This window comes from Nerophis lumbriciformis, linkage group LG06 (assembly GCF_033978685.3).
Source record: "Nerophis lumbriciformis linkage group LG06, RoL_Nlum_v2.1, whole genome shotgun sequence".
Classification (NCBI taxonomy): Eukaryota; Metazoa; Chordata; class Actinopteri; order Syngnathiformes; family Syngnathidae; genus Nerophis; species Nerophis lumbriciformis.
The window spans coordinates 43,256,733-43,267,973 of NC_084553.2; the positions used below are offsets into that span (position 1 = coordinate 43,256,733).

General features: G+C 39.4%; 1 protein-coding gene across 2 annotated transcripts in view; it reads left to right on the top strand.

Moving 5' to 3' along the window:
• Positions 1-10,876, top strand: part of esrp2 (epithelial splicing regulatory protein 2) — a 36,116-nt gene extending 25,240 nt beyond the window's left edge. Inside the window, exons 14-17 of one of the 2 annotated variants that reach the window (XM_061964387.2) lie at positions 3,630-3,819; positions 4,881-5,061; positions 8,629-8,730; positions 10,151-10,297. In XM_061964387.2, coding sequence (XP_061820371.2) covers positions 3,630-3,819; positions 4,881-5,061; positions 8,629-8,715 — 458 coding nt within the window. In that variant the 3' untranslated portion in view covers positions 8,716-8,730; positions 10,151-10,297. Of the gene's footprint in view, positions 1-3,629; positions 3,820-4,880; positions 5,062-8,628; positions 8,731-10,150 lie in introns of both variants that reach the window. The other variant, XM_061964386.2, reaches the window with a different exon arrangement.
• Positions 10,877-11,241: the final 365 nt, after the last annotated feature.

The window sequence follows — 11,241 nt, forward strand, 5'->3', positions numbered from 1 at the left end:
GAATCAGATTTAATCATTTTGATAATGTACACTATTAAATATATATCTTGAAGGTGAACAATTTTTTTCAGACACTGTCAAAAAATAAACTTTGTAAACAGTGTATATACAGGGTTCGTACGGGTGCTTAAAAACCTTGAAAATGCTTGGATTTTATTGTGTTTTCAAGGTTTGAAAAACGCTTGAATTTTGGGTGAAGTGCTTGTAAATGCTTGGAAATGTTCATCATATTTCTCGGCAGTCTGACTCAATAGGCTAATTATAAAATGGAAAAAAATAAAATAAGTTTCCTTAAAAATGAAAGCTACACGCTTGATCTGTTGGCTTTGCACGAGCCCTTACATTAGGTTGTTGTCATGCCAGAGCCGTATAAATGGCTCCGTGTCGCCCCCAAGAGGACAGTGGTGCATTGGTCCATCATGCCGGGAAGTTGTCGTTTTAATGAACATTTGATGGAAAATGACAAATACAAACTTTTGATAAAACGTGGACCAAATCCATGTGTAGCCTGCTGCAAAGTATGCAAAAAGGAAATTAATATGCACTTTTTGGACTTGTTTGCACTGTTAAGGTTATATGTAATTTGTAACCTGTTGCACAACATAGAGCTGAGTTATTGTGAATGATTTTGTGTTTTTATACAACATGGTTGTATGTATTTTTTGCTCCATTATTTTGGTTGTCTACTTAACTTGTCTGACTACCTCAGTTAAAGCAAACAAGTTAACTTTGGTCTTTTTGTTAATTTGTTATCATAGCCACATTTATAAGGCTAGATATACTTAATGAAAGGTGACTGAGGTGTTGTGAAACAAACAAAATATTTTCCTTTAATTTATTATCCTTATTTTGAGGGTGCGTGTATTTATATGTATGTATGTATATATATATATATATATATATATATATATATATATATATATATATAATATAATATAATGCAGTTTACAAGCACAAATACGGTGTGAATCAATCCGTGCTGTTCGATGTCATTGAGTGCTGCAAGTAAGAAAAAGAACAAGAAATTTGTAAAACAACACAAATGTTTGCAAACGTGTGTCTATGTTTGCAAACACCAATGACATTAAATAGTCTACAGAAGCACTGCTTCATTTTCTATGCCCCATTCAGTTAATAATAACTGCTGGTTCAATGTTAGGCTTAGGTTTTAGCAGATTTTCCGTATTTTTCCTAGAGACAGCATTTGGTGACCTCAAACAACAAGGCTATGGATTGATTCACACTGGTTTTTGCCTTTTGAAAGGTACTGGAAAAACAGGAAAATTAATCTTGAAAATCCTTAAAGTGCTTAAATTTGGCCATGGAAAATGTGTACGAACCCTGTATATAGATTAATCAGTCACAACATTACATACACCTGCACGCTAATATGGAATCAATACAAAAGCCACATGAAAAAAAGGAAAACATTTATGGTTTATTGTTTGCATGCCACGATTAGATGACAATATTACTTTACCCTACCTTCTCTGGTGGTCCCTTAAACCAAGTAGTAATATCACAATGGCGCCGTCTTTTTTGTCAGAGTTTAGTGGCTAATCCTTCAAACTGGCCCATGTGACAAAACAGTCCCATGTAAAATGTTGTGGACAAATAATCACGTAAGTATTTATTTTTTATTTTGCAAAGAGGAGTGGCCTGGCAAACAGCATATACCGTACTGTAATGCCCACATATAGGTGCGTCAGTCAAACTGTGCTGTGACAAATGGCTCTGTTAAAAGAGGACTACAAACACCATGTTCAGTGGTATCCAAAACTGCGTGCAAGCTCACGTCCAAATACATGAACCTTCTGATTTGATGCTTTAACACCATTATCCAACATTTCTATAACATTTATAAGTCAGAAAAGAGGAAAATCATAATAGCTCCCTTTTAATGTATCTTTTGTGCAAGGAAGTTTTGTGTTGTCGACCAAAAAATATTTGACTCAAAGCTTGATGTTTTAGCACAGATAACACTCCAAACGAATCCCTTTAAAGAGAGGATGCCAGTTTTGTGAAACGCTGCACTTTGGTCCTTGCTCGCTCCTTTCTATCTATAGAGATTAGATTGGCAGCCGGAGGAACACTTTGTTTTCTACTTTTTTTGTAATGGATCAATATTTACTTCCATTTTTGTGCTCTGTAGCCTTAGCTATGTAACTTATTTTTATTTTCTTACATTACTTTACGCGGAACAACAATGAATACCGTGAGAGGCCAGTGTTGTTTTTACAGTATTCCCTCACCCTCAGCTTTACACTGATAGAGGCTGTTTGTATGTAAATACCTTCATTCTGCCATTTAGCTTTGTTTATGTTGTAGGAATGACAGCCTGAATGACAGCCTGAAAGACAGTGTCAGCTTTGTACATAAACTGCTGGTTTTAAAACAATCTTGTCATGGGTTTACACTTTTATATACAGTGGGTACGAAAAGTATTCAGACAACTTACATTTTTCACTCTGTTTCATTGCATCCATTTACTAAAATCAAAAAAGTTCATTTTATTTATCATTAATGCACATTCAGCACCCCCTATTAATAGAAAAAACAAATCTAGAAATGTTTCCAAATTTATTTAAAAATAAACTCAAATCACATACATTGTTGATGCACCTTTGGCAGCAATTACAGCTTCAAGTCTTTTTGAATACGATGCCACAAGCTTGGCACACCTATTTTTGGGCAGTTTCCACCATTCCTCTTTGCAGCACCATTCAAACTTCATCAGATCGCATGAGAAGCCTTGGTTTTTATCCAGGATGTCTTTGTACATTGCTGCATTCATCTTAGTCTAGTTAGGGAGGTGACCAAGAGCCTGATGGTCACTGTCAGAGCTACAACATTCCTCTATGGAGATAGGAGAACCTTCTAGAAGGACAACCAGGACAATCAGGTCTGTATGGTAGAGTGGCCAGACGGAAGCCATTTCCTCGTAAAAAATGCACCTGAAAGATTCTCAGACCACGAGAAACCAAATTATCTGGTCTGATGAGACAAAGATTTAACTCTTTGGCGTGAATGCCAGGCATCATGTTTGGAGGAAACCAGGCACTGCTCATCACCAGGCAAACACCATCCCCATAGTGAAGCATGGCGGTGGCAGTATCATGCTGTGGGGATGGTTTTCAGCGCCAGGAACTGGGAGACTAGTTAGGATAGAGGGAAATAAAAGGCAGCATCATAATAGAGAGACATCCTGTAAGAAAACCAACACTTCTCATCCTACCTGATGGAGTTTGACAGGTGCTGCAAAGAGGAATGGGCAAAACTGCCCAAAGATAGGGGTGCCAAGCTTGTGGCAATATTCAAAAAGACTTGAGGCTGTAATTGCTATTATTTTTATTGAATTTGCAAAAAATTATACATTTGTTTTTTCTGTCAAGATGGGGTGCCGAGTGTACATTAATTAAAAATAAAATGACCTTTTTTTATTTTAGCAAATGGCTGCAATTAAACAAAGCATACATTTAAAGGGGTCTGAATACATGTGGTCATCATGCACCAGCTGCATCAAAAAATCTGCCATTAAGATCATCAATTTTGATTGACCCTGTCTAAGAGATATTCATTTAACAATATGTTTGATAGTTTGTATGTGCTTCGCATCTTTCCTCTTTTAGGTTTATCTCCCCCCACAGCCTACGCAGCCTTCCCCACGCCACCTGCCATCCTTTCAGAGGCTGCCCTCTACCAGCCCCCACTGTTGGCCACTCCCAGGCCTCACCAGGCCACACACACCCCCACCTTGGCATACTACCCTCCTCAACCTCACCTGTATATGAACATGAACTACACGGCCTACTATCCCAGGTTTGTGCTTGTTGGATATTTTTAGATAACTGGAGTATATTTCCACAAATATGGATATAAGTTTGTTGGCTTTCCTTTAGCCCAGGTGTTCTCAAACATTTTTCGCCAAGTACAACCTCAGAAAATTTAAAAGCGAAGCAGTGAGTGAAGTAAATATTAAAAGCACAGAAATGACAATCAACATTATTGCACTACAAATAAAGCAATACAAATACCAATATAAATAACACTATTGATAATGAATAATAACAATAGTTACCTCTATTATCAACAATACAATTGTTTCAAATGTAACAATACATACTGTATATGTAATGATAACTTCAATTACAAAAGAGAGCAGATAAATGGAGGGAAAGAAAGAGAAGCAAACTGTATTACCTTGTAGATTGTTATAGTAACATTAGGTTAAGTTTTGTCAGTGTGCCGTGTTTTACCCGTTTTTTCCTAGGAGAACAAAGTTAATATGTTTGATGAAACGTGATTATATGCATGACTATGTATGCATATGTGCTTGTATATGTACAGTAAGTGTATATGTATGTTTGTACAGTGAATGTGCGTGTGGATGTATGTACCGTGATTATGTTTGTACTGTATTTGCGTATGTATGTATTATTGAATGAATATACGTATGTGTATATATGTATGAATAATTGTGGTATGTGAGTATGTATGTGAAGTTGTATGTACAATATATTTGTCTCCCAGTGTGTGCAGGAGCCACAGTACGGCCCCAGCCACCCAGAGAGCCCATTTTTTGTCCATTTTAACATTACATACAGTTTAAACAATAACACTGTGTTTGAATATAGGAAAATAAAACGTTGTACTTTAATCAAGTGATTCTTTGGCGCACCATTAGCTGGAGCCTGCATACCACTAGTGGTACACATAGCACAGTTAAATGCTTAAGCCAGTAAACTAGTTGAGAGTGAACCAATAGTACCATCTGCTGGTTGTTGACAAGTTGTGCACTTGCTTCAACTTTTCACACATTTTACATCCATCCTTTTAACTCAGTCAGACTAAAATAAATACATTCTCTGGTTTCCTCCCAGCCCCCCAGTTTCCCCCTCCACATTAAGCTACTTCACAGCCCCCCCAGCAATGGCAGCAGCCCAGCCTCACCCGGCAGCCGCCTCCTCGGTGCTGCCTCAGCCCGGTGCTCTGGTGCGGATGCAGGGTCTTCCCTACAACACCGGCGTCAAGGACATCCTCAGCTTTTTCCAGGGATACCAGGTCAGTACCTGCTGCCTCCACAAAAGGGCGGTGTGTGTGTGTGTGTGTGTGTGTGTGTGTGTGTGTGTGTGTGTGTGTGTGTGTGTGTGTGTGTGTGTGTGTGTGTGTGTGTGTGTGTGTGTGTGTGTGTGTGTGTGTGTGTGTGTGTGTGTGTGTGTGTGTGTGTGTGTGTGTGTGTGTGTGTGTGTGTACGCATTATTAAATCCATGAAATACAATACGTACTAATTTTTAGTTTGGATGCAACATCATGGAACAGTATTTTCTACTCCTGACACTTGATAATTGGTAATGCTGCGTTCAATTTACCTCAGGAATTGTAAGTGGGACTTGGGAATGACATCATAGTTGAGTTAAAGAGAAATAGAATTATGAAGTTAAAAATGCAGGTGGCCACATCAATAAAAACTATTCTTGCGCTTGTCTGAATACAAACACATTTTGAACAAATGTGATGTCCTTTGTAAGCTTCAAACTGATGAATGAAGAGGAAAACACAGACGACATTGTTGGCAAAGTAGTACGCATATTTCACATGAAAAAATAGTAATGTTATCAGAAATGTGTATGTGTGTGTGTATATGTTAATGTGTGTTTGTGTGTGTATATATAGCTGATTTAATAGGACAAAAACGAGTCAGGAGTTCTCTTAACCGTATTACAGGAGCCTTTGTTATTGTTTACACTTAAAGCAGCCATGTTTGAAAGGCAACTTGGGGATGGTGAGGACTCTCCCAATAGAAAATACGACCTCAGGGTGGTGTTTCAATTGAAACTTCCGACTTCGTACTACAAATGGCACGCAGAATTGGTATTTCGCTAGTACTCATCTACGACACTTTGCTTCCCATAATGCATTGCCAGGCCAAATTAGGTGCAGCTTTCTGAGACAGGTATGAACCTACTTCCAAAGCCAGGAAAAGAGAAGGGCGGGAATTGATGTGGAGGGGATTTGTTGTGGCCTATTTGCTCTTTGTGTGCGTGTGTATGTGTGTGTTAGCTGGTAGAGATGGGCTCAATTTTTTTTTATTAACTTATCAAAAAAACTTCAAAGTTGATTTTTTAAAAATTTTTATCGGTCACCATTTGTCTGTGACCAGTGTGTTTTGGAAACTGTAAATGCATAATTTTGAAAAACATGCTTTATTCAAAATCAAAATGACAAAGATTGCAAGTCCACGCTGTTCAAAATAACACTATCTGGTCTCAAACAGAACTGTTGTGCTAAATGAATGGGAGCTGGAGATCAATCAGCCCGCCCACAATGAATGTGCTGCCAGGCACAAAATGGCTGCTCTGCAAGGCACACAATGGATGGATGAAAAGTTTTTACAATGAGACAAGCTTCGTACATATTTTGATTTGGCGGATATCGAAAATGAGGTGTTAGTAAATGTTCATTAGACGAGGAAATGGGTTGTATTAGTTATACTTGTATTGCACTTTTCTACCTTCAAGGTACTCAAAGCGCTTTGACACTATTTCCACATTATCACACACACACACACACACACACACACACACTGATGGGAGGAGCTGACATGCAAGGCCCTAACCCCGACCCATCAGGAAGTGTCTTGCTCAAGGACACAGCGGACGTGACTTGGATGGTGGTAGCCGGGGATAGAACCAGGAACCCCTAAAACATACACAGTTAAACATTCAGTGCTCTTTTTCAGCCCAGTGAATTTGCTGCCTAGACGGTTTGCTGTAAAAACAAAAGAAAATGTCACCAGTGAGCATATAGTCACTTTTTTCAACAAGAATCATTGTTGGGTTACTTTTATTTTGTAGTAGTTAAAAGGGTTTGAACTCTGAGCTTCATGTTCTCCTCTTTAGTTTAAACTGAGCTTTTGTTTGAACTTATATTTATTGGGCTCTAACTTATTAAATCTAAGACCGAATACACAAAAACACTTCTTCTTTTGTGCCATTGAAACGCTGTCGTTGTGGTCTTTAGGTGTTCCCTTGGTTACAGCTTTAAAGGCCTACTGAAATGCGATTTTCTTATTTAAACGGGGATAGCAGGTCCATTCTATGTGTCATACTTGATCATTTCGCGATATTACCATATTTTTGCTGAAAGGATTTAGTAGAGAACATCGACGATAAAGTTCGCAACTTTTGGTCGCTGATAAAAAAGCCTTGCCTGTACCGGAAGTAGCAGACGAGTAGCGTGACGTCACAAGTTGTGGAGCTCCTCACATCCGCACATTGTTTACAATCATGGCCACCAGCAGCGAGAGCGATTCGGACCGAGAAAGCGACGATTTCCCCATTAATTTGAGCGAGGATGAAAGATTCGGGGATGAGGAAAGTGAGACTGAAGGACTAGAGGGCAGTGGGAGCAATTCAGATAGGGAAGATGCTGTAAGAGGCGGGTGGGACCTGATATTCAGCTGGGAATGACTAAAACAGTAAATAAACACAAGACATATATATACTCTATTAGCCACAACACAACCAGGCTTATATTTAATATGCCACAAATGAATCCCGCATAACAAAAACCTCCCCCCTCCCGTCCATTTAACCCGCCAATACAACTCAAACACCTGCACAACACACAGCCCAAAGTACCGTTCACCTCCCCAAAGTTCATCCAGCACATATATTTCCCCAAAGTCCCCAAAGTTACGTACGTGACATGCACATAGCGGCACGCACGTACGGGCAAGCGATCAAATGTTTGGAAGCCGCAGCTGCATGCGTACTCACGGTACCGCGTCTGTGCATCCAACTCAAAGTCCTCCTGGTAAGAGTCTCTGTTGTCCCAGTTCTCCACAGGCCAATGGTAAAGCTTGACTGTCATCTTCCGGGAATGTAAACAATGAAACACCGGCTGTGTTTGTGTTGCTACAGCCGCCCGCAATACACCGCTTCCCACCTACAGCTTTGCTGTCTCCATTGTTCATTGAACAAATTGCAAAAGATTCACCAACACAGATGTCCAGAATACTGTGGAATTTTGCGATGAAAACAGATGACTTAATAGCTGGCCACCATGCTGTACCAAAATGTCCTCTACAATCCGTGACGTCACGCGCCGGCGGCGTCATACAGAGACGTTTTCAGCAGGATATTTCGCGCAAAATTTAAAATTGCACTTTAGTAAGCTAACCCGTATTGGCATGTGTTGCAATGTTAATATTTCATCATTGATATATAAACTATCAGACTGCGTGGTCGGTAGTAGTGGGTTTCAGTAGGCCTTTAAACCCAAAACCAAGAAGGGATGTTGGATAAAATCCAGCTAAAACCCCATTTACTTACTCTCAGGTGCAGGCAGTGAACGCAACACAAGGAACAAGTAGTCTGTACTTTGAATGTTACTTGATTACATGCTTGAAACTAGCAAGCTGTTCATTTCACAGTCCACTCTCTTAAAGGGCAACACACCAATGATGTATACTTCACATAAATGACTTTGTATCAAACTAAATGCCCATCGCTAATGGCGACACAACATAATACTTGAGTTATTTGTGTGTGTGTGCGATCCATCATGTTGTGTATGCATGCATGTAGTGTGACTCTGACTGTGCGTTCGCTATCATACAATGTGTAGTACGCCCCGGACGATTACAGCAGCGTGGTTCAGATGAGCGAACAGGCCAGGAGTCTGATTCAGCCCAAAGAATGGCTCTGTTTGTAGGGACTCTCCCACAAGGTAAGAGGCCACCATCTTCTTCCTCAGTGGACTTACCTGATTGGTTGGGCCGTGGTGGTTCTGAGCTCTTTGATTGGGCGCGTCAGCCTGCATGTTTCCCAACTAAACCCTAACTTCCTGTTAGTGGAGTGCTGACTCCTAATTAGAAAATGGATTGATGGATGGATGGATGAGCTGCCGCAGTCTCTCTGCGCCCCCTGCTGGACATTTAAGAATGCAGATGTCTTTGCACCAATGCTTTGCTCTGATCATGCGGGAAGTAAATGTTCTAAAACTATGTGGATGACAAGCATGCTTTCTGTTGTGATCATTTTGACATCTTTTATTCATGTGTGCCCATGTTTTTATAACCGCTTCATACACAGATAATGACCATCTTTCTCAATAGTCTCATCTTCTCTAATAGGCGCCAGGCCTCACACAATCGGTGGGCCCTTGTAGACAAAAAGGCCAGTTTTTTGCATGTTAGGGAGAAAAAATATGTGTGTATATATATATATATATATATGTATATATATATAACATACACTTGATGTATTAATAAATACTGCATAGTATTTATATATATATATAATGGAGTCTTTAATACAAGTGTATGCATATAATATATACATTTGATGTATTAATATATACTGCATTATTATTACTAATAGATTATTATAATTATTACTGATACATGTCATAATACAATCAAACTAGAATAAATCCCTTAAAATATTATACTACTACTAATAATAATAATTATAATAATTTCATGATCAACATTATTCTATTCTTATGTAATGTTATTAACAATACCACCCATTTTATAATGTATTTATATTGTATTTTGGGATATAGATATACGTTAGGTCAGGAAAAAACACAGGCTATATCATCCCTACAAGCCTGTCTCGCAGGTTTCCCTGCTCGTCAGGGGATTTTATCATTTTTATTTTAATAAAGTATAACTGATAAACCACAGAAAGAAAAAAAATACAATATAAATATTAACAATTATATTGTACCTTTGTACAATACAATGTGCCGGCATAATAAATACATCTGAGGGTGATGTTATGGTAAATAAGACATCATTTAATGAAATATGATTGCTGTATAACTTACAGTAAGGCCTCCTCCAATACACAAAGCTGACAACAAGTGCGCCTGTGACTCTCTGCTGTTGAGTCCTGACTCAGCATTCCTACCTAACTGGAGTTATCCTGCATCAGCGTGCATCTTCAGGCTTCCATCTCTGCTTTGACAGATGCGTGTTTATTTCTCTGATGTTGCATGCAAACTAACTATTCTCACTTGGCACCAAATGCTCCTCCGTGGCTCGCCTGTATTTCTCTCTCCAGCCAGCACGCACTTCCCTGCTCCCTCTGCTCTCTGCCGCCTTTTCAAGCGTCTTCTTCTTCTTTTCACGGCCGCGCAGCTCCAGCCAGACGCCGTCCTCATCTTGTACAACTTCAGCGGTCAGTGCAGCGGCGAGGCCTTGATCACCTTCCCCAGCGAGGAGACGGCACGGCGGGCGGTGGCTGAGCGCTCTAACCATGCCTTCTACGGCCAGCAGGTGCACCTGCTCTTCTGTCACTGACACACCTGCCGCCTTCTCTTTCACTTTATCAAGGAGGAAACGTCACCTGCAGACGGACTTGATCGAGGCGGCTTCCGCCAAACCAAAGCATTTGCCCGCACTTGAGCCTTTTTTGTTGCTGTCAGAATTGAATAACTAAGCATTGAGTTTATAGAAAGCATGGACGTGCACAGCGTCCACCACTTGAAGGCTGCAGCTTCACAGCAGACGTCACAAGAACACAATGCCATACAATTATTGAAAGCGTTCATTTTACAGTTTACAGATAAACAATTCTTCCATTTGGACTTAAGCAATCTTCAAAGAGTGGCGACTTTCTGGCCTCACACTGACGGGTATCTTTTTCTTTGTGCCATCATTGATGTGTGCACGCCACACTACCCAGAGTGCAACACTGGCCCTCGTATTATTATTATTATTATTAGTAGTAGTATTATTAATAATAACTCTCTGGTAGCAGAGATGTGTATTTAGTTACTTATTTGTCAACTGTGATATATATATGTGAATTTAGATTTGTGAATAAGAATGTCAACCATAAAAATAAAAAAATGCTAACCAGGATGTTGGAATCATGTGTTTTTGTGGCAATTTTTAATCTAATTTTACCATTTAGTTTTGTTTGACTTTTTATAATTATTGCTTGAATTTGTCCGCGGTAAAGATGTCATCGCTCTTAATTTGGGACACTTTTGTTCGTCGTGACAAAAAAAATATCCTGCTTAAAATGACATTCTTGATCAGAGTTCAGTTCCATTTTTTGTCCATCAGATGGCAGTCTTTTCCCCATGACTGCTTTAAACTGACATGATGGTGACGTCCAGCTGAGTGCATAACATTTTAATGAAATAAAAGTACTAGGTTTGTTAAAAAGTTTTGACTTTCATATGTATATATGAAGGTTTTAAAGACTAATTTGAAATGGGGGA